General features: G+C 36.7%; 1 protein-coding gene across 4 annotated transcripts in view; it reads right to left on the reverse strand.

Moving 5' to 3' along the window:
* The window catches only part of BCL11A (BCL11 transcription factor A), a 187,449-nt gene that overhangs the window by 9,126 nt on the left and 153,714 nt on the right, over positions 1–24,609 (reverse strand). For 2 of the 4 annotated variants that reach the window (XR_014024592.1, XR_014024593.1), the window contains one exon: positions 6,345–8,352. Coding sequence is in view for 2 of the 4 variants with exons in the window: in XM_081313644.1 (XP_081169770.1) it covers positions 6,347–8,352 (2,006 nt within the window). In the remaining 2 variants the exon portion in view is untranslated. Of the gene's footprint in view, positions 1–5,373; positions 8,353–24,609 lie in introns of those variants that run through there. The other 2 variants (XM_081313645.1, XM_081313644.1) reach the window with 2 other exon arrangements.

The following is a 24,609-nucleotide window of genomic DNA, read 5'->3' on the forward strand; positions in this document are numbered from 1 at the left end:
ATGCTACTAGTATCTGTGAAGAATTTTGTGCAGAGCTAATGATGTTTGCTTGCCAGATCAGAAAAGGAAAAGTAGGAATAGGAAAATTCATGGCTTCAGTTTAGTACCACCTTCCTAGAAAAATTATTTTTCAGATCCTGCTTGTCAAAGCAGCCAGCAATCTAATACAGAAGGGACTGCTCTGGTGACTCTTGTTGACATCATCAAAAGTGTCCTTCATTTCTATAATATATGTTCAAATTTTGAATCATTAACAGCTCAATTTTATTTACCTCTCTAACACACTCTAATCAACCTTAAACTATCATGCTGTAAAGATGTGGAAAAAAAACCCAAGATAACATGAAATTAGAAAAGCTTAGCCTTCCACCCTAAAATGGCAATAAGGGTATATTGAAATTGAGAATAGAAAGATCAATCAAATTTAGGAAATGGGAGAACTGAAAGGAACACTAGAGAAAAGTTAAAATTTGAAGAGGGAGATAAAAGAATGAGCAGCAGATAACAAAGATACTGGAAGACAAGTATGGTTTGCTCAACTAAGGTTTATGAAATAATAATGTGCTAAGCCATCCCTCGTGATTTACATTATCATGTATGTACAGTATAATACTCACTGAATTAAAATTGTATTTAGAACTTGCCTTAGAAAATTGGTAGTTGAGCATGTTAAGGGAAGCAACAGAGGTATTAACTAACTTTCAGTGAGATGTAACAAAATATATACTGCTCAAAAAAATAAAGGGAACGGAAAATAAAGACATCCTACTATTAAATACAGTACATTGTGTTGTTTAAGTTGTTCCCTTTATTTTTTTGAGCAGTATATATGTAATTCTTCTATACTTCTGCTAGCAACAACCTTTCTCAGTTCTCACAACTTCTGAAGCCTGTATATAATTATTCCAGTACATGCCTGCAGTGTTCATATGGATTTCTGAAACTAATTTAGCTGGAACTGTAAGAGGTAAAGTCCTCAACTGAAACTCATGCAATTATCAGTTTTATGTAAACCTTTTCTAATTCAATCCTATTCTACCATAAGATGACAAGATCAGCCCATCCTGTGAATCACCATGACATGAAAATAATAATAATTTTCATGATCATTAATGCAGTCTCCTGCATTAATAGAAAAAAAAAGCTCTCTCATCCTCTTCTATGTCAGGGGAACATGCTGTACCAAAAATACAAGCATTAAGAACTCTACTTTCACAGCAAAGAACAGCAAGGTTCATGTACACCTCACAAGTCCATAGGGCCTTAGATCCACATGCTTATGTATTCAAAGCTAAGAGTTTGTATATGGCTGGATTTTTGATGGATAATTTCAGCATGAATTGTTTTCTCTGTCTTAAACTTATGTCTCTCTGGCAGGTCTGTATATATGTACTGTCTGTATATGTGAGTGTATGCATGTATGAGTATGTGTCTGTATGTTCACACAAAGAGACACACAAACCTTGTTTCAACACTGTAACCTTACATTCTATGTTACTGGGCTCCCTGAAGTAGCACAAGTCAGAAAAGAAATATAACACAGTTATTTTATACTTCGGAATCCTAGAATGGAGGAATCCCAGTTTTTGATGTTATGCCGCTCATTGGTGTTATTTGAACAGCTTGATAGCAGAGTGATACCTGCTAAAATGCAACTGAGCTGGGACATTAAGACTTCTTAAAAGTTCTTTAAGCATAGGTCATGGGCAGTTTTAAATCAGCCCATGAAAAATCCCTAGTGTGAACTTTAGGGAAATTACTTTAGTAGTTATTTTAAAAACCAACATCTCAAGGATTGAAAGTAGTACCAAATTGCTAATGAACTGACATCAACGTAAACTTTAAAATAAAATTCAAACAAAAAAATACACAAGAGATTTGTGTAGGAAGAGCAAGAGATGGTATCACAGAGGTATGTGTTTTTAATTGATGCTGCAACATTCAATATTCGTAAAACACACACACACACACGAACACACACACACGCACATATATATATATATATATATATATATATATATATATATATATATATATATATATATATATATATATATATATATATATATATATATATATATATATATATATATATATAAAATTTAGAACCAGAGTTCAGATATTTAAAGACAATACACACACACAACACACAGTGTATTGGTAAAACCTATCAACTGTACAGACTATATAAAAACAGCAGCTCCTATCCCAGTCTGTTTTCCGATTGAACAAAGTATCACAAAGCAATTTCCCAATATGTTGGAAGATGCAAACTTGGGGGATTTATAATGCGCACCCCATTATGTTTTGATATGCAACCTTAAAATGTTTCTGCCTTTACTATATTAGACCACATATTTCCAATTCATATCACATGGATCTTTAGTTGATTTTAAAGTTGGGAAAAAGAGGAAGGAATTATGGACGGTCACCAAACAGGGTTGCATATCATTTTATAACTCGGTGTGTTAGTGATTGTATGCAACAGTGCAAAACAGAAAGGGTATGGGAGTGGCCAAAACGATAACCCCTCTCACAGACAAATATGAGCTTCACCAACCTGCTCACCTTTTGTTCTTTACCTATGCATTCTTAGAAAAATCAGAAAGGAGAGAAGGAAAACATCTGGATGGAAAATAAAATAAAGTTTTCCTCATTTTTTTTTTAAAAATCCATCTCAATATAAAACCAAAGAAGCATTTCCTCAGGGGCAAAATATTTTATTGTAGTACAAATAGGGAGCTTTCTGGGTCTTTAGGTTAGTAATATATTAAAATGCCCTGTGAAGAAAACCCACTGGGCTTCTATCTCACTGAGGGAAATTTACAGTGTGTGTCAAATGAGGATACGCAAAGCTTATGGTATGTACTTTAAGCAATTTTTTTTTATTTTTTTTTTCAGTTTAGGGACAAAATGGGTGAATGAACAGGGTAATGCAGACAACTGCCCAATTAAAAAAAGACCCTCCCTCCCAAAACACAAGACAGTGGTTTTCCCAATAGAACTTAACAAAGACAAAGGAAAAAAAATACAATAAAAAGCCAGGTTGTCAATGACCTTTGGTCATCTAAATAATAAAAAAACAAAAACAAAAACAAAGATCAAATCTGACGCCACTGTTCTCAACAGAGCGCGTAAGCAATAATAAATAGTGACTTCCATAGTAAAAGATAAAATTTCAGATTACGACAAACAGCTTTCATGACAGGAATAGAAAAGGTTGATAATAACAAAATACTTTGCATTGCCATATACAAAAAAAGTTATCGACTCCAGCGGGGCGCGCTCTCTCTTTCTCTCTTTCTTTAATATGCTTTGCCTATGAAATTCTTTCCAATCTAAATATATAAAGCACCATTTTAATTTATTTTTCTTTTTGGCAATGGGGAAAAAAAAGCCTGCAAAACTTTGATTTTTTTTTTCCTTTCGTTCTATTTTTTTAATTTTTCTTTTCTTTTACTGCATATGAAGTTTAAGATGCTGGAATGTAAAAGGGTAAGAGAAGAAAAAGGGACCAAAGAGCACACTACAGAACAAACCAACATCATCACCTTGCGTTACTGCATACAATATGGCAGCAAAAAACAAAGAAACCCCAAAAGAACTTTGATATGTACAACCATCGGAGATGCTGATTTAGTGCGACATTCAAACAGGTTTTTTGTTCCCCCTCCCCCAAAACAACCATTATATGGCCTATCTGTACAATGTCACACTTTCCTTCTCGTTAATTTTTTGAAACATACAAATAGTTTGCACTATATTATCCTGCCAAATTAAAAAAATATATATACTGTGGCAGCCTATTTGTTTTTTGTTTGTGTGTATGTTTTTTCTACTACCAAAAAAGGTAACTGATACCCTTTTTTTTTAAAAAAAAAGAAGAAGAAACAAGCAACAGTTAAAAATACAAGCTTCATTATAAATACTATAGTGCCTACTCTAGGTGAACATTAAATTCAAATACCATTCTAAAAATTACAGAAAAAAAGAGACCATAAATGCGTTTTTCTTCTTTTCTATTTGTTTGCTTTTCCTCTTCTTAGCATAGGAGTGTGTGCATATTCCTATATTTAAGTACTATATATTGTTAAACCTTTTCCCATTGTATTTATTTTACAACCTGAAATGTTGTGTGTATATCCAAGGCATAGGATTTTTAACTATTGGTTTTCAAGGAAGAACAGGTCTTGTACACCACCAAGACAATGAATCCTAAAATACATTTTCCCCTAAACATAATGAATTTTTTTTTAAAAAAAATCATAACATTTATATTTTTAAAAGTTTTGTACAAAATAACCACTTCTTTGCACTGTAGGAGCAAGACCAATCTCTCTGGGTTTCTTTTTTTAACATAACTGCAGGACTTGTTCCCATTTACAGCGCCATAATGTTATGTCCCACTCATTAGTCAAGTAAAATGGCAAGCTGGCAGAATTATTTATATGTTTATCATGAGATCATGCTCATTAAAAAATCATTAATCTTGCAATTTTTCCCTTTAAAGTATCAACCTGTAAACTGGGAAAATTGTACAGTGCATTTAAATTGTCCTATCTGAGCAGTCTTAAAAAAGTTTTTTATACTCAACCTGTGTACCTCTGATTAAAAGAAACAATACAGACACAACAGGCAGAGTCAAGTGCTATGTGAACTTCCAGCGGGGCAGATGCTAGCTTAATCATAAAAGTAATGAATCCTTTTTTCTTGTCAATATAACTAACACATAGCATATGATTAAAAAAGAAACAACATGAAGAACAACTTTTAGGGAGGACGACTATTCTTTCTCTCTCTCTCTCAGAATGTCACACATCAAGGCAAATCTTAATAGTTCATAGTTAATCATCATATCAATATTAGCTTATAACCTGTTCTTAATTTTAAATGGCAAACAGTGCTAATAAATCACTATATATTTTTTTACACTTCAGTAAAATATTATTGCCAGACTGTTTATACACCTTTCCTTATACAGAGGGAAATCATAGATTGATATATGATACACACGTTTGTGCGTTATTAATTTGATTGTCAAGTTGACAACCAACTAGACCTACACTTAATAGTTTCTGTTTTTACTGTTAAGTTTTATTTTGTGCCAGGATCACTTAAGATTTTTTTTAAAAAATCTTTATAACATGAATTTTCTCTCACATACTTAATCATCTTCCAAGGCCTTCTGCCCAAGTCACATTCTTTTTATCAATAAAATAATTTTACAATGGAAATGAGGGGGAAGAGAAGGATAAGGGGAGGGACCGATACAGGTTAGTAATATTTTAACCTGAGAGAGAAGCATTCTCTATGATTAAGATGAATGTTTTAAACTCTCCTAGAGCAAAATAAATTTCAGTTCTATGATCACTCTTTCTTTTTTTTAAAAAAAAGGTGGGCTGAGGAGGGGATCGAATGATGATTAACTAGGATTTGTTGGGTTTCTTTGTTTTTGTTTTTAGGTAGCCACTGTTGTGAGAAATATAATACAGAGTTATCGGCTAGGTCCTAAAGGACTCATTTACATTGCCCAGTGCGAAAGTTGTCCTACAAGTTTAGAACAAGTAGTTGCCACCAACATGGCTTAAATATATTCAAGGCACTCAGATTTCCATTTTAAACCAAATGATAGTACACATTTATCTTTTTTGCTCTCATTTCCTCATTTTTCAATTAAAGACTTATCTCCCCACCAAAAATTAACTGAAATTGTCAATGTTTTTAAAGACAGAAATCAAAGTAACAAGGAATGTTTTTTTTCCCTTTTCAGTGTTATCTGTCTATCCGTAAAGGGTTAATTCAAAGCACATTTTCATTTATCTGTTAAAACACAAACATGGATATGATATATTACAGAATGTATGCAGCATGGTTGGTTGTTTAAAAATACTTGTTTTGCTTTTCTCTCTTTTTTCCTGGAACATCACTGGAAACAGCCATGGTGCTGTGCATGTGTGTGAAAGATCTTTTTGTCTGTTTGCTCAGCAAAGAATTTGGGGACATTTTTTTAAAAAAAAACAGTCATAACATACCATACATGCTGTCTAATTTTTAAAAAAATCAATAAACATACACAACATGTAAATTATTGCACAAGAGAAAGGCTCAAAGTTTGCGTAGTATTGCCCCAATACAGATCATGCATTCAAATGATGAAAACAGAAAAGAAAGGGAAAAGAAACAAAACGAAAAAGGAAGATGAAAACAGGTGTGCTGGTGACAAAGCACTTTCTTAATATCATTCTTAGCTTCCAATATTTTACTCACAAGGGACTAGAAAATCTCTACACAGGGGGCCAGGAATAAATTGGGGGAAGGAAGGAGAAGGGGTCAAGTTAATATACCTCTATTCAGTTTTTATGTCATTATTCAAGACTCGATCACTGTGCCATTTTTTCATGTGTTTTTCCAGGGTACTGTACACGCTAAAAGGCATCTTACAAATTTCACATTTGTAAACGTCCTTCCCCACCTGACCATGCGTTTTCATGTGCCTGGTGAGTTTGCTACTCTGGGCGCAGGCGTAGTTACACAGCTCACATTTATAAGGCCTTTCCCCAGTGTGGCTTCTCCTGTGGACAGTGAGGTTACTACAGTTCTTGAAGACTTTCCCACAGTACTCACAAGTGTCGCTGCGTCTGCCCTCTTTTGAACTAGGCCTTCCAGGGCCTGGACCACTAATATGCGGGGTGCTCCCTCCACTTCCTGTACCGCTGCGGCCTGATATCCCTCCATCCATCTCCCCGGGAGGCGTCGAGAAGCGTAAACTTCCATTTTCAGAGGAGTGTTCTGAGGAGGAAGCAAAAGGCGATTGTCGGGAGTCTCCAAAGTTGAGGAATGGATCTTTTAGCTGCCGAGAAGCAGCATACCCAGCTAGCCACTGGGAGTAAACATTTTCAGTGTTAGGCATAGCTGTCGTGGGAAGGTCAAACTCCTTCTCAAGTTTGATGCGTTTAGAAAAAGGACTTAGGGAGCTTGGGCTACCCAAGAGCAGCTTTTTGGACAAACCTCCGGAGGCAGATTCACCAGGGGAACACCCCCGACCATTAATAGCACCATCATCGATGCGATCAGATTCACCAGCTACTGAGTCTTCATCACATGTATCTCTATGCACCTCAGATTCAGATAAGTGCCCTCGTTTATGTTTCTCACCAAGAACCTGATGGAAAGCCTCACTGAAGTGCTGCATGGAACTCAGGACCATCCCTTGCATGACATCCGGGATAGAACGATTCTCCTCAATAGACCGGGAATTGTTTTCATGGTGCCGAGCTGCTTCTAGATTGATGCCAAACCCATAGTCTGGCCTTTCATTTTCAGTCAAATCCTCCTCCTCTTCTTCTTCCTCCTCTTCTTCCTCCTCCTCCTCTTCTTCCTCTTCTTCATCCCCATTTTCTGGAATAATATTGGAATCATTCTCACTTTTAAACTTAGCCACCACAGATTTGAGGGCACTGCTAGCACTGCCAACAAGGTCACTGGTTCCGGGCTCTGGGGAACTGGCTGTAGAGAGGCCATCATCTGACTTCACAGTCATTGGGGAGGATTTGTGCATGTGTGTTTTCATGTGGCGTTTTAACTTGCTTGCTTGAGTGCATGCATGGTCACAAAGGTTGCACTTGTAGGGTTTTTCTCCAGTGTGGCTTCTACGATGGACAACTAAGTTGCTCTGAAATTTAAAGGTTTTCCCACAAAATTCACAGGACTTGGATTTGATAGGAGGCTGAGAAGGAGGAGGAGCAGACTGAAGAGGAGGAAGAGGAGGTGTTGCCAGAAATGGTGGCTTGCTGCCTGGCTGGAATGGTTGTAGTAACCTTTGCATAGGGCTGGGCCGGTTCGGTGACAATGGTGGACTAGAGGTGTTTCCAGCTAACTCCCTAAGCCGCCTGGAGAAATCCATAGCTGGAGGCTCCATGGCCATAGGGTTGAGTCGCAGCACCCTGTCGAAGGCACTGGGGTGATGGGTTGCAAGAGCCATTTCTTCAGCACCTAGGCGTTCTATGCGATGTGGATCCAAATGATGTCTTGGAGGGGGACTAAACAAAGGAGGTGTGGGAGGGAAACGCCCTTCTCCAAGACCTGATGCTTCTCTCGCGACTGACCCAGGTATTCTAAGAAGATTAAAAGGATTATTGTCTGCAATGTGAATCCCATGGAGTGGTGGCTGAGAAGGGCATTCTGCACCTAGTCCTGATGGGATACCAACCCGGGGTGTCAGAGGACTTCCATGTTCACTTTCTAAGTAGATTCTTAATCCATGAGTGTTCTGTGCATGTTGCAAGAGAAACCAGGCGCTGTTGAATGGCTGTTTACATGTTGTACACGTGTAACTGCTGGGTTCATCTTTACCTGAAAAACAACACAATGGTAACATCAATCTTTTAATTATCAAATTATTTCTAACATCAAAAGAAAAGTTACGTTTTGTTAAACAAAAGTGTTTAATTCTGGCATTTGTAATGGCCAGTACAGTACCTTCAAAGCCACCTGTATTTACTGCCACAATTGCCCAGAACATAAGGGTTCCTCTCAATTAGACAAATCTTCTCACATGGATTTGTCTAATACTGTTTTAAAGCCCCTGAAGCCAATGGCCCCTTACTGAGGCAACAAATCCCATCAATCATTCTTCTGACATTTATGGGAGAAAAAGTCCCTGCTTGTTTTCTGTATATCCTGCATAAATACATAACTTTGAATTCATGCATCTAACAATCATTGGAATTTAGATACTTATCTCCTTAATACACTTCTTTGTTGACACTGTTAAAAATATCAATTACTGCAGTACTATATAGAACCATCAACATCAATGATTAAGCTCTGTCCTAAACCAGCATAAACATACTTACTGTGTGTACAATCCTACATACCTGAGAATAAGTCTCTTATTCTGTGACTCACATTTTTGAGTAGGATTGCACAGGATAACACTACTAGGGATTGTAATTTAAGCACAAAAATAGCATTAATTCAGCTACATTTTCAGTTAACTTCAAAAATTTTAAAGAGACTAATTCAATATAAACTTTACACTATAAAGTTGGTTGTGCAATGCCTTAGATTTGGTTAGGAAGAAATATTTTGGAGCAACTCATTAAAAATAATTTTGATTTCTTCCAGGATCACATGACTACTGTGGGGAAATTTCTACCACAATTGTGCAATTCTGCAAACAAATATGGCTACTTTAATTGTGACTAAATGTGCTACTCTGGCTTATTCTGAAGCAATTTTCCTCAATCAAATCTAAAATACTGCACAGCCTTAACTACAAAGCTTACTTTAAATTTTTAAATTAATTTCCTATTATTTCAGTCAAATGTTGTTAAAGAGTGCAGACAACTGCACTCATGCTTACCTGGCACTATGTCCAACTGTTTTCAGTGGATCCTACTCTTGAGTAAGTATACAAATAATTATTGCCTATAGATGCTTTATACGCATACTGACTTTAAAACAAATATTTTTGAAATAATATAAAATTTAATTCTGGGGGTACTGATTGTTAATCACATAGGAGTAGAAATTGCTTTCTACTATCAGTTTTATTTTGCAAACATATGAACATTAAAAAATGGAAGTGAATTCCATTAAAATATTCCCTGATTAAACAGTCAAAATAAAACTGTTTAAAATATATATGATACAATAGGAGATTTTTTTAGGGGGAGGGGAGTTGAAGTGACCTATAACATATACATTGCCTCTGAAAAAAGGGCAAATTACATATATGTTAGGAATTTTGAAATGGCAAATAAAAATATATTAGTTCAACTCTCACATTTGACTGAAAAATTGTCTATCTAAATTTAGTGAGGTGAACAAAAACAACTACTGAAATTGCAGTTTTTCTAGAAAAATATTAAGACCATAAAAGAGAATTTGGTATCTTAAAATAGTGATGCCTAGCTGCATAAGTTATTTAAATATGAGTTGTTTCAGTAATCATTTTAGTGGACATTTCTCTACTTATTTTTAATTTCATTTTAATCAATTGTCTTATAAAGAGTCTGAAGTGCTGACCACAGTTCTCCCCCTTTTATATTCTGAATACGGTAATCCTGTTAGATAGATCAGGTTGAATGAAGGTATCTGATGTAACATCTTCCACTAATCTTTGAGACTGAGAAAATTTCGGACACTTCTATACCTGGTCTGATATCTCCTACAAGCCAACTGGTTCTCCAATCTACAACAGTTTAACTATCAATTAGCTTATGGATGACTGAGTACATGCAAGTGTGTGTGTGTGTGTGTGTGTGTGTGTGTGTGTGTGTGTGTGTATGCTTATCCAGCATCAACTAGATTTCTATGTGGTGTTCTTATGTTTATATGCAAGTGGCTAATATAAATATAAATATAAAGTGGTTTATATGCTGGCTTGTAAAAGTTATATGTATATGTATACATACATCTATATCTTCTCTGTCTGTCTTGGGCCACAATGGCTCAGTGGTTAAAGCAACTGAGCTTGTCTGCTAAAGAGCTGCCAGCCCTGGTTTGAGACCCAAGCTCTGCGCAACAGGGTGAGCTCCCATTACTTGCCCCAGATGTTGCCCAACTAACAATTCAAAAATCAAACCTGGCAGAAATGAGAACAACTTCATCCTTGGTGAGTTAATATAACCGTTGCATCTAGTTAGGGTTCAGTTTCCTTGAATATTTGGGTAGGTTTTTTTAGCAATCTTTTTGATATACTCTAACTGTTCTGCCTTAAATTATTTTACCATAGTTTTCCTAGTATTACTTGTAGTGAACAGGCATCCTTAAATACACCAGTGAGCAACCCATGGCCATTCTAGTGCAGAATATGAAACATATGGAACATCGTAAACTAACAATTCCTCTGGTAAGGAAGAGATTAACAATGAAATTTGGGGGAGATGTCTGAATATACAGTCTCATATTCCCAGCAAATTTATCTTGAAGTAAAAACGAAATCTGCCTCTGCAGATTCCATTAATCTTGTCCAGTAATGCTGAAGACACAGTACTCACACAAATATTATGAAACCTTGATATACGTATTCAAATGACTAATAACATGTGTCTGAAGTTCATATTTTACACATTTACTGGGAAAAAAAAGATTTTTGCGTGAACATAATTGTCTCATAAACACAGAACTGATGGAGCAGAGAAGTGCAGTTGAACAAGGCCAACTCCATCACTGCGTGAAATGAAGCAGATATTTGAAGCTGCAGATGGGCAGAGCCTACTTCCCACTTCCTGTTCTTTCAACTGGCTACCCACAGCAGTCCTTTCATTTCGTCTTAAGTTAGGAGTAGGGAACTATGGCCTTTTTTGATTTGTGGACTTGCAACTCCCAAAACTTCTGAGCCAGCCATAAAGGACCATAGTTTCCCACTTCTGGTCTAAGACAAGTGATCTTGGGAATGGTTTATTATCCTACTAGTTTCCCTATAGCCACTGTTATGAAATGGACCTCAGAATGATGTACACATGAGGCATCTGTAGTACTTGTGGACATTCAACATGGCCACTTCACAATGTCACTTGGAAATGATATCTAAAGAGCAGCTGGTCCTTGGTGAAACATTGCTAAGGAACAAGTATATGAGAGCAGCAATTTCTCTCTGTTTCAGGGAGTGGGTCTTCTGAGGTTAGAGCTGAATCCAAAAGCTGTACACATTCCTCTGCTCTTGCAGGATCTGGACTCTGCCAACAGCCAGCATACAGTCCCTGGCACTTCTTCCCTAATAACAATAACCACCTCAAAATGAAAAAGGTCCCCCAATTCTGTAGTTATAAAAATGCATCTGATTATTAGGGCATAGTCCAAACTCTATTTTCCAGCAATTCTCCATAATGTAAAGAATTTGCATTACAGGAAACACACTGAAGTTGTTGAAAATATGCTAGTCAGAACAGAGTGTGTTGAGCAAGACATGCCAACAATTAAAATCTGTATAACACTGCATTACATGAGCTGATTGTGAAGTTATGACTTGATTGTTTTGCTAATGCATAAAACTGCCAACAGTTACCGGACAATAGTGTATGTTCATGTGAGGAAACAAGAATATGTGCTTTGTTAAATGCCCCTATAAATACATATTGTATTAGTCTTTGAAGAACAAACTGGATTTACAACGGTATTTGACTGCACTATGTAATTATATAATGACCCGTAATTTACTTTATATCAGTATTTATATATAGCCCACTTATGGGCAAACCCTCTTACAAGATTAGACAGCAGATGCCAAAATGAAATTTCCAAATACATGCTTAATATATCTGCAGGTAGAAAAGAGGGAGAAAAACATGAAGCGCATGGATTTGATCTTCATTATTCTTGTTTTCCTCTTTACTTCAATGATGAAAGAGAAAAGTTTATAAGATTTTCATTATGTAAGGTACTGAATAAACGACTTTGGGAAATGATAGGCAGGCAGCATTACATCAACATCTACTGCAACTGACAATTAGTGTCCCCCCCCCCACCAGAACCTTCTTCAAGTTTCAGTTTCTCTATTATTATATATTTAGTCTGACAATTTGAATTGAATGATTTAAAAAATAAGAAAGAATCAGACATTGCTGGCAGGTGTTTACCATTTTGGTTGCTTAAAAAAAAGCTTTTGAACAATATTTAACATTTCATTCTTTTGCCAGTGCCAGAATTTTAATGAACCACATGTTTAGCACAGGGCACTGGAGACCTTGGCAAATAAAAGGATACATCTTTGAAAAGAAAGAAACATGAGCATGGAGATTCCCATAAGCTTGTTGGTAAGATTTGGGTAAGGGTCTAAATGGAAATTAAGAACAGCAAACTTAAATTTAGGGAATACAATGCAAAGGCAATGGGCAATGCACTTAAATTTTATTTTGCTGTTGAAAACTGTTTTTTTAAAGGAAAAAAAAATCTTGCAGCAAGTGATGCCATTAGCCTCCAGTCTACTAACAATACAATACTCTCCTGCTTAGCTGGTTTATATATTAGGTCAGTGGAAATAGCACTGTGTCTTATAATGAGGATACAACACAGTTTTTGTAATTGCATTTTAGCATTCCCATCAACTAGATATTCTGGATCAGAAGGGCAGCTGGTATAATCATAATGTCAATGAGAAAGGCTGTTACAGCAGAGAGTAAAGATTACATGGGGGGAAAAAGCAGCTTTGAAACTGGTAATTATTACCAGTCCACTAATAGCAAATGATGCATTACAATTTTACCGTATAATCTGTTATTTCATTCAGCTTCTTGTCAGGGCACTAGATTGTATTACACTGTTCACAATGCCAAAATTTCTAACCTACAGTCGTCAATAAAAATGTTATGTTCCGTAATTCAGCAAATGACTTTCTTAACAGCATATTCAACTGTTCTAAAGGCTAAAGTAAATTTTATATAGCATTTTTAAAAGTCACTTATTTACTAGTATAAACATAAAATATGTTTCTTTATTTGCTCAGATAAAAAATAAATTCCCATTCCTGCTTGGTAAGGGAGTGGGGGGGGGCGCGGAGTAGAGGAAGAGGGAGAGAACAAGAATATGTAAGCTGGGACAGTAAAACAGTTTAAATCCATGGGTGATTTACCACCTGCTTTGAAGAAACACAATTTCTAATTTGTCTATTAGTAGTTGATTAATTATGAAAGCTATTGACTGACCATTTTACCTCCTGGAGATATCTCTATCAGTCAGTGCAGGATTTCTAATGCATTAAAGATTAGAAGAAAAATCCAGCTAAGGCAAATGCAGCAAAAAGTCAGCAAACTTGTACTAGGTGAAGAAAAGGTGAAATTGCAATTTTTTGTTTGCACCTTTTTAAACTTTCCACGCATACGGCAAGTGCAAAGGGACAAAATATCTGGTAGTTTAGCCCTCTGCTCATCAAATAGTAACTCCACAATGCTTTGGCACTTTTCAGTGAGAGACAGACACGATAAATACCGGGATTTCTCAGATTTGGCGAATTCTGGGAATTGAAATCCACACATCTTAAAGTTGCTGAGGTTGAGAAATACTACATTAAATAAAGAACACAAGGAACTACGCCAAAGGATAAGACATCAGAAAATAAAAAAGCCAGGATGAAGACATGGGCAGCCAATATAAAGATTAAATATAATACATTCCAAGTTCCATTAAATCAATTTAAATATGTAATATAATTACTGCTCAAGAAAATAATATTTTCCTTCTTTTACATTAACATTTGCACCCTAGAGTGGCCCAGTGAACAGAATCCAAGACTTTTTAGGGATGGCATACATGCAGCCCTTAGGTTCCAAGTGAGTATCTCTGCTGTACGTTCATGGAAAAAGGTATAGAAAAGTCTATAATGCTTCTGATTTACTAGGTCCTGATGAGATTCTACAAACATCAGTTACACAAACATAACAAATTATATATTATCATATACCATTCCACAAAATTCTTGGCATGTGAGACCAGGAAAGGGGTCTAACATTATTTGCAGTACAGCAAATCCAAGTAGCAACTTAGCTAAATGGCTCATGAACACCATCAAGTTTGCAACCTCGCCAATTATTAAGTCAGGTGACATATTCAATAGGTCTCACAAAATCTTAGCCTCTGAAGGTGCTTCTGGTTGTGAATAATAGGTCATTATCACTAGCTTGAGGACTTGTAGAAGGAGGTGTTCCCTAGCCCTGGTGGCTGTTTCAGACATTGTACCAGATTGTGGTGCACTTGGCTGTCAGCCAGTTCCCTCTGGTCCCTGAGTCACTAAAGTCCAAGCTTGGTCAAGGCCCACTGCACAATTTAAAACTTCACTACATAAAATGATGTAAAAAGGTAAAGGTAAAGGTAAAGGTTCCCCCGCACATGCGTGCTAGTCGTTTCCGACTCTAGGGGCCGGTGCTCATCTCCGTTTCAAAGCCGAAGAGCCAGCGCTTGTCCAAGGATCTCTCCGTGGTCATGTGGCCGGCATGACTAGACGCCAAAGGCGCACGGAACGCTGTTACCTTCCCACCATAGTGGTCCCTATTTTTCTACTTGCATTTTTACGTGCTTTCGAACTGCTAGGTTGGCAGAAGCTGGGACGAGTAACAGGCGCTCACTCTGTTACGCGGCACTCGGGATTCGACCCGCCAAACTGCCGACCTTCTGATCGACAAGCTCAGCGTCCTAACCCACTGAGCCACCGTGTCCCTTAAAATGATGTAATTTATATCAATTATATATAATTTATATAAAATCCTATTTAAGATTCTCACAGCCTTTTCATCCCTAACTTTTTAGAGGCCAAATGAAACACATCCATTTCAGTAAAAAAGCATCCCCAAATAATTTCCTGGAGTAAAGCACTCTTTTTATCCTTTAGTACACAGCATGCCAGAAACCGGTCCACGCAAACAAGCAAAGCCTCATCCGTGGGATGCAGGGAGGTACATCAGGGGTCTTCAAATTTGCCTGGCTGAGGAATTCTGGGAGTTGAAGTCCACAAGTCATAAAAGGGCCAAGTTTGAAGACCCCTATGGAACATGAATCACACCTCCTCCGGTCAGCAGAAAAACCTCTCCACGGAACTGGTTCCTGGTGCCCAAAAGGTTAGGGGCCTCTGTGTTAGTACACAAATTTGGGGTATAATTTAAACACAATAAATTTACTGAGGTTATTATGAGAAAATGTATATATAGGGAAGTACCATTTGGACTTCCTTAGCAACACTTTAGAACAGTTGCTTCAAACTGGCTGGCTTCAGATATTCAAGCTGGTTTCAGATATTTTAGACAAATTAAACAGAGGAGATATAATTAAAATGAAACTCTTGAATATACTTCAAGTATATTCAGCTTATAATTGTCTTGTCCTTCAGAAGCAAAATATATGTGGTACAAATCATATTTATATTTGCCTATGGAGGCTTGGGTGAAAGCCTGTATGAATTTGATTCCCAGCATGTAAACAATACAAGCACTACTCACTCATGGTTCCACTTCTTCCATAGAGTAGTGTCTTTTTATCAGTAAGATTTTTGGGAGACAAATGGGTTGTATAGCTCAGACCAAGTGAAAGTGCATTATTGCTTAACAGAAGGTATACATCTATGCAATACATGCACATCCCTCCATGATGAACTAAAAAAGGATAGTATGCATATGAACTTCCATGTCCCTTTTTTTTCCTTATTACCATTACTTGTACTCAACTATCAAGAAGCCTACACACAGAGGCTTACTGACAGAATATCTGGGGAGATGGCTGATTGAAAAGCAAGAACCATCTATATATTTTCCATCCTCTGCTCTTGAATTAGATATTACCTCAATGCAACCATTTATTTTTCAGCTAAAAGGCTTTTCGCATGCTTAACATGCTGATCATCAACAGGCCTCTGTGTATTTTACAATTCCATGTAGCCCTGGAAGTATCACTGAATTCACATCCTGGGCATTTCAGCTTACCTTTAACACAAGCAAGTTTTTATCTCTAAAGATTGGAGAGATGATTTTGAAGAATTAAATCCCAGAATTACCAAGATAAATTTCAGGGTTTTTAATACTTAAAGGCTTCAGTACTTTGCATAGTGCCTTCCAATTTCCTCTCTTGAGCATGGACCTCTCCTCTCTTAACCTAGACACAGAATATCATTTTACATCCAATTTATATTGTTCCATTTGATATTTTTCATGCACTAAAATTATGAGCCCAAGATGATGTTACAGGAAACAGTTTCAAGATAACCTTCAAATGCTAGCACCTTTGAATAACAGTCAGAATTGTGTGGTATTGATATCAATTTTGCTCAAGTGCAGAATTTGGGAATGGGCCAAGAATTCAGCACTAGTCCATAAGGCTTCAGAAGCCAATGACTGAAATTTTCTGGATCTAGGAAAGGAATTATATTACAATTTCAGAAGACTACATGTTCTCACTTTTAAACCATTTGAAGCTTTTTATATCCCCCTGGAATGATTAGAAACATTTGTGTTGATGAGGGTGGGGGGAGTGTCAATGAGGATTTGAGCAAAAAGAACAAACATATGGACATTCACTTGTTTTATATAATTTAAACAGACTGAAGGATTCAGTTTTTCTTCATGCACTGTTGAATTATCTCAGCACATTTTTATTTCATTTGATTATTATTTTTAATTAAGCACTCACATAGAGACCTAGGAAAAAAATATTCTAAGTTCCTTAATGCTACATGTGCAATGGTGCAGATTATTCCACTATTTGAAAATAAAACAATAGGTTACAGCTAAGAGACAGCTGGAACAAACCCAGGCCAAGCATGATCGAAGACTATCCTATTTAGCAAATCATGCTAATTTAGCCAAACTGAAGCACTGTGTTGCCAAGATTCAGCAGACCTTTACTATTTACTATATGGATGGAACTTTCTCTAAAGTGCCTCAAAATTATCACCAGCATGAGGTTTCTGGCTTATAAAGAAGCTTTTCCAAAATCTGTCAAGAAAAAACAATTAAGTGTCTTTTATTTATTTTGTTAGATTTATATCTCAAGTTGGTTTCAGGAGTTCTTGGCACTATACACAGAACTCTCTCCTCCCACTTTTCCCCACCACAAACCTGGAAAGTTAAGTTGGGCTGAGACAGCATCACTGGCCAGCAGTATTCCAGTTACTTTATTGGCTCATCCAGTGAACTAAGGACAGATCTGAATCAAAGTCTCCCTGATGACAACCCAGCATCTTAACCATTATTTACCAATCACCCTAGTCCTCTGTCTAATAAAAAAAACTCCTACACCTATATAGTAAGCTTGGTTCTCACAAAGAACAGATCAGTGGATCTATCTGCATTTATTCTATCATATTACATATCTGAACATTTGTATCAGTCCTGACTGGGGTAGGGGAATTTATCAGAGAAAATCCCACACCATATTCTGTAGATAAATTATTGTTTGCTTTAATTCTGGATTCATCTGAATCACTGCTTGCAATACAAAATGGTGTACTTGAGATATAAATTGATTTCCTCTTTTGCGAAAATGCTGTAACTGTTGCCTGTGTTTGCCCTTCAGCAGATAATACTCTAACCTAGTGTTTATAAGCTCTCTTTGTAGCTTGGGAACAGTGCAGCTCAATAGGAAGACAGTTTTAATACCTTCTCACTTTAAAAAAATCACCCCATACCAATTATTCACTCTTCCCACCTGAATCACTATTCAACAATATAAAGATTGCCTTCATCTCAACATAAATGAGAGCAACACATTAAGGATTAAGGAGTTTAATGTGAGCAAAGGAAGGGAGTAAAGTGAGTTTCAGCTGTCATTTGTAATTACTTAGACTTACTTTCAGCACATTCAACATAGATACTCCCCTCCACCCCCTGCATACAAGATAGAAATGCAAAACAACTTTGAAAGGATGTAAAGAGTTGAGCAATGCATACCAAATCCTAGTACTACCAGCTTCTTTGATTCATTCTTTTAATTTTCATCCCTTACTAAAATTTCCCTGCATGTACCATGAGTTGGCAAATCCAACTGAATGCAAGTACTGTAGTACTATGTTTGACTGAAGCCAAGTGGGAGCAACTATCAAACTAGGCTACTTCTAGCATTCATGTCACATGGCTGCACTGTTCTAGCAAGACTGGATCAATGGGCGAGAGCCACCTGGTTTTTTTCTCTGCCCTGCCAAAGTACCAGAAGGAGGAGGGGGAGAAACACACGGTGTTTGCTCCTAAGAGCCAGGAAGGGAAACAAGAACATGGAGGAGAGAGTGGGCCAGACAGAAGGGCCCCTGCTGTGCCACCTCCTTCCCTGCCCTGCTGTGCATACAGACCTGCCAATTCTCTGACTTTCAACACAAAATGCAAGTTTTAGAGTATCTCCCTCTCTCTCCCAAACTTCAATGGTTTGCCTTTATTCTAATAGGTTCTATCTACACCAAACCATAACCAGTTCTTGGACATGAAGGTAATTCTGATGTTAAAACAAAACAAGTATTCTGCAATTGAACTCCTACAATATCTTCTCAGGGCCCTGAACTTCCATGCAAGTTTAAAAAATATAATAATGCTGTTAAGACAGATAGATGATGAAGTCAAAAAACATTCACACCTCACTTAATGATGAATGGAACTTGTACTCAAGCTTCTTTCTACTCATACACAGACAGGTCTGCACACTGCAATCTGAAGTGGGAACTGTGGCAGAGTTCTGCGGTGTGTGTAAAAGGAAAAGAAACCTTGTATAGTCTTATCTATATTAAAGGGGAATGGGCACACTCAGCACCTATCAACCTAAGAACAATAAAATGAGAACAACCTGTTTTAATTGTGCTCAGAAACAGATATGCAATCGGAATAAATGTTTTCAGTTTGCAGAAAGTGTTTCATATATTTGTTTCCTGTATTGTATCTGAAAAGTCAGAATTTGGAAAAATACTGATTTTGACCGTTTCAGACAGGACTGAAGAATGGAATAAAATGGGAAGATGGATATATGACTAAATGATATGTCAGTAATAAATGGGTGTGGAGGAAGGAGATTTTGACAATGGGATGAATCTACTTTTCTGACACTCTGTTTACTATCACTGGGTTTTGGAAGGAGAGTTTGTACTGGAACCTGCATGTAATTATGAAGACAACCATGTAACAAGATCTTTTTCATGAATGCACAAAACAAAGCAAATTCAATTACTAGAATGCATCATATTATTAAATATACTATCAGGCCTAAGTGTTTTTACTATTTTCATTCATTTATTTTTTTACAATACCATTATACTCAACATATATTTTATAACAGAAGATTGACACCACAATCCTATACAGAGATGTCAGAAGGGCTCTTTCCAAATAAGTTGCATGATAACCACATGCAGCTTCAATTTGCTGTTATCTCACTAAATTTGGTGAGATGTTTGTCAGTAGATAGGTATAAAATTATCCAAACAACATCATTCAATTGTTTTACTCAAATGACTTGCTTCACTCAGCTTTTCTAGACAATTCCATGCATTGTTCTAATAATCACTCAATAGGCTTGATAAAACTTCAGTTGCTTGTCTGGATCTGGAAAAGCAGGAGTAATCAGAATTAGCCAAGCATTTGTACAAATTGTATTCGGTTTTGTGGATCACAAATTGTGTGTGTTTTTTAATGACCAAATAAAAGGAAGAACCAATCCATCCATAGCCTTAAGAAGAGATTTTTTTTAAAAAAAAAAAGAATAGCAGTCATCGGTATAGGCTAGAAAAGCAAAACCAAAGTAGGGCCAGCTGGGAAGAAATGATACAAATTACATGCCACTGCTGAAGGGAAACCAATGGGGATGGAAGTGAGAGGATAAAGTATTTAAGCACTTAATTCTGCCAAATCAGTAATGGAATGCTATGTACGCCAATATGCTAATAAGCTTTGTGAAAGCTTTCCTTATTTGAAATAGTAAAGAGAATGTCCAACATGTTTTAGTATTTGTACACAATTGGCATTTTAGGAGAACTAAAAATCTAGCATTTCCACTGCTGCATAGCTTCTGTTACGTTACTTCAGAAATGTCAGAGTTCCAACCTGTGTAGAATGAATCAGAGAAATGGCTACAACTTGTACCAGTGTGTGTTCTTCTAGGAAGTGAAGGAAATGGGAATAGGAAAGTTAGTAATGAGAGCAAGCCAGGTTACCTTACTAAGAATATGATTGTATCTCTAGAAAACTGCAGTATATCCCTTGCTGTTGAGGCTTAGTCAGAATTGGGTACAAAGTCTTTCTACCTAGGGTTCAGGGGACAAACATGCTTTTCACTGTATAAACCACAAAGGGAGGAACTGAGATCAATTCCTGCAGTAGGGAAAAAAGGAAGAAAGTGGAATAGTTTTGTTTCAGATTGCCCAGATTAAATCATGTTCATAAGAAAGAAGTGGGGCACAGGCTGTGATTTCACAATTGCTTACTTAAGTGACCATTTACTGTACATAGTCATTAAGAGGCACAGACATAAGCAATCATTTTGAAAGACAGGACAATAGAAATACACGATTAGGAAATAATTCATCAAAAAGTATTTTTAGAGGAAAGATGTGATCAAAAGCTATAGTCCTTACTTTTTGTTTTTCTAGAGGGCTATTTTAAGAATGCAACCTGGTTGAAGGGACTCCTCTTTAAACAAATGTATGTTATCTGACAATTTGTTATCAAATGTTGACCTTCTTTCTTCCTGCACCAACTCCTTAGAGCAGGGGTGTCAAAATGCCGGACCATGGACAGGATGTGTCATCCAGAAGCCGCGCCCACCCCATTGCCGGCAATGGCAAAACCGTCCCAATACGTTGTGCGATGTCATGTGACATTGTGAGTTTGACATGTCTGCCTTAGAGGATGACTGAAAGAATTTTTTTATCAGAAATGCATAATGGCTGCCCTCAGTTTTTTTTTAAACTAGGTATTTTCTAAAACTCAAAAAATAACATTTTCAGAGCTCACCATGACAAGAACAACATATGATCTTTCTTGATACAGCAGACATTTTTTTAAAAAATTCCATTTATATCCTGCCCTTCTCCGAAGACTCAGGGCGGCTTACAAGACATTCAGAAGTTAACAATTTCCATCAAAAAGAATATCAGTTTTTACTATTCTTTTCACATGTTGATACTCAGTTGCCTTTCACCTTTTGAGGCTCACAGCATGTACCCACTTTCATCCTTTAATAAAAAATAGAAGCACAGCAATAGAAATAGATACGAAAATTAGAATCTTCTAATAAGTTACCACACAGGAAAACGGATAGATTTTAAATAAGATAGAGAGCAATCATGATAAAATCAGAATGAAGAATTAAGCATAATAAGAAGACGCGAAAGAAGTCTTAGCCATTCCAAGATTAGTAAAAACGTATGCTGGTCAGCAGATAAAATTTTTAAAATGTGATTTGATTAAAAAGACAAGAGGTTTCAAATTTAAATGAAATGATGTAATGAAAAATATTGTCTTAGTTTGCCAAAACTAAGAATAAAATGTCATTACCTGGGTTTACTTAATCAGACATTTATGTCAGTTTATAGACAAGATTATTAAATTATAAACATTCATTTTGTAGAGCCAAACCAGAAATTGGAATATTTAATGTCAAAGTCATAAAAACTGCCTGAAAGGGATTCAGCTATGGTTCTCAAATCTGTTTCATATCTAGATATTGGGTTTAATTTCATTCTAGAACCCTCAGCTAACCAACATCTGAAAAATGAAAATGTTATAACAGTTCCTTGCTGATGTAATTTCCTAATCGTATCCTTTCCTTGATCACTCTGTGGATTCATACCTGGCTCTTTGTAGGTGTATGTCAAGTACAACTTTCAACAATAGTTACTAAAAACACAGTCAAAACAGGTGTGCATTCTAGTTAAAGTTTGTGATATACTCCATCACTGGAGATTTTTAAGAAGAGACTACACAGTCACTTGTCTGAAATGGTATAGTTCTCCTGCTTGAGCAGGGGGCTGGACTAGAAGACCTCTAAGGTCCCTTCCAGCTCTAAAATTCTATTCTATTCTATTCTATTCTATTCTATTCTATTCTATTCTATTCTATTCTATTCTATTCTATTCTATTCTATTCTATTCTATTCTATTCTATTCTAATAATGTGTTTCAACATTTACTTCTGAACAATAATCACCTAATCTTTTACTTTTATTTTTTTTTAGAAAAGTAAAATACAGCTATTAGAAATCCCCCGCAAATGGCAGAAATAATTACTAGAGGAACCATGTTGTAAATCTGACATAGTGAGACTGCCCAAGGTATTTCAGATTTGAAGCAAACTCCAATGGCACCTTTTCATACTAAAATGTAAACTGAATAATTGACAAACCGATGTCCCCAAATCTGAATTCCTGCATCCTGTCTAATGTTAGATCTGACTCCTGTTGACATTTTGCCACTTAAAAATAATTATATGGTTCTTTTCATAACAAGGTTATAATTTTATTTACTGCTCCAGAATAAAATTTTGTTTCTCTTGTAAACTCCCACACAGCATGTGTGCATCTTTTGTTACTAGACACATCTGCACAAATTCAGATGCCAGGGAACGAATCCTCCTTTCTTTCTCCTTTCTCTTGCTATCAGGGGAAAAAAATATATTGGAACAGCAGTTCATAGCTAAACTAGGAATTTCTTTTTTATTCAACTTAAATGTCAAATGAATGCTTGTCTTCAGACATGACAATATTGAAAGCAAGGCAAAGTGAGGAAAACAGAATGGGAGAATAATTAATTGTCACTAGTTGCTCTAAATTCCCCCCTTTCTCCATCTGGCCTGTAAAAATGTGCAGAACGGCCTAATCCAGCCAAAGCTAAATGCTTAGAAGTCTCATCTATTTCACTGGGAGAGAATTAAGAATGTGCTTAGTTTTCTAGTTCAAATTATAAAAGCTTAATTTTGGCCAGATGAATTCCAAAATATTTTGCTACCCTAAAAAAATAATCTTCTTTGCTCAAGTTTAAATAAATGAAATTAGATCTGTTCACTTGCTATTCTCTTGCATCCTTGCCAGTTCTAATGTTGCTTATTGAATGCTTCTTTCCACCACTATGTACTACTAGTGGATAGATAGCCCAAGGCAGTAGAATTACTTCCATTACTTGCTACATGAGTAGCACCAATTTCCATCCCAAATCTCAAAACAACCAGGTAGTTTACAGTGCAAACTAAAAAGAGGCCTCCTAAATTCCAAAGGTAGAGCTCCCTTCAGTCACAAAAAGTAGACTTTATAGCCATAGGATGACCTGCACACCTTTTACATTAACTAGCTTATTGTTAGATTAACAATGAGGAATTACAGGGAACCCTCCCTCAAGTACAGGTAGTATGGGCAGGAGGGAGTGTGGGTAGGCATTACCGAATGCGGGTGCGTGCAAGTGTGAGCCAGCAGATGAGTGCTAAGGGGAGAAGCTACAGAGTGTCGGTGAGTGGGCACAGGTACAGGGAGGTGAGTGCTATGGAGCACAAGATCCCCCTGTTGCTGGAAGAACACAAGAGAAAAAAATGGCAGGAAAAGAACAACTTACAACCTCCTGCTGGCTTCTCCATTGACATGTGATTGTAGGAAGCTAGCAGGAAGGTCTCAAATGGTAAGTGGGGACACTGCAATCATTGTATGCACATCTAAATCAAAACCACATGTGCACAGGAATGCTGCAAAGGCAGCAATTTTGAGGACCAGTTGTAAGTCCTCCCTCATTCAATGCTGTTGTAACCTTGAATGATCATCAAATTAATTAACATAACCAACTACCTACACTTAACTGGATCCTGCTAGATACTTATCTGACCTGCAGACTCACAGAAAAGGCACTTCTGCATCTGGATCACATGCTCAGCCTGACAATTTTAAGCCATGGAAATTTTCATTTGTATGCATCCCATATTGTAAGAGAGTGTGAAAATAACCTTGGGAGGCAGAAGGAAGAATGGCTGCCTAGATAATGGTCAGATAAGAGGTCTCAGCCCACAGTAGCAATGGGAATGGAAAGTCTAAGAAAAGTCTAGTCATCTGAAAAGCAAAGGAAATAAGTGTTTTCAGATTTGCAAGATCCTGTTACTTTAACCTTAAATGTAACGTAAATATAGTATTAGTAGTACTGGTGCTGGTTTCCTGTCTGAACTACCTCTCCCT

The sequence above is a fragment of the Vipera berus genome, assembly GCF_964194415.1.
Source record: "Vipera berus genome assembly, chromosome: 1".
Classification (NCBI taxonomy): Eukaryota; Metazoa; Chordata; class Lepidosauria; order Squamata; family Viperidae; genus Vipera; species Vipera berus.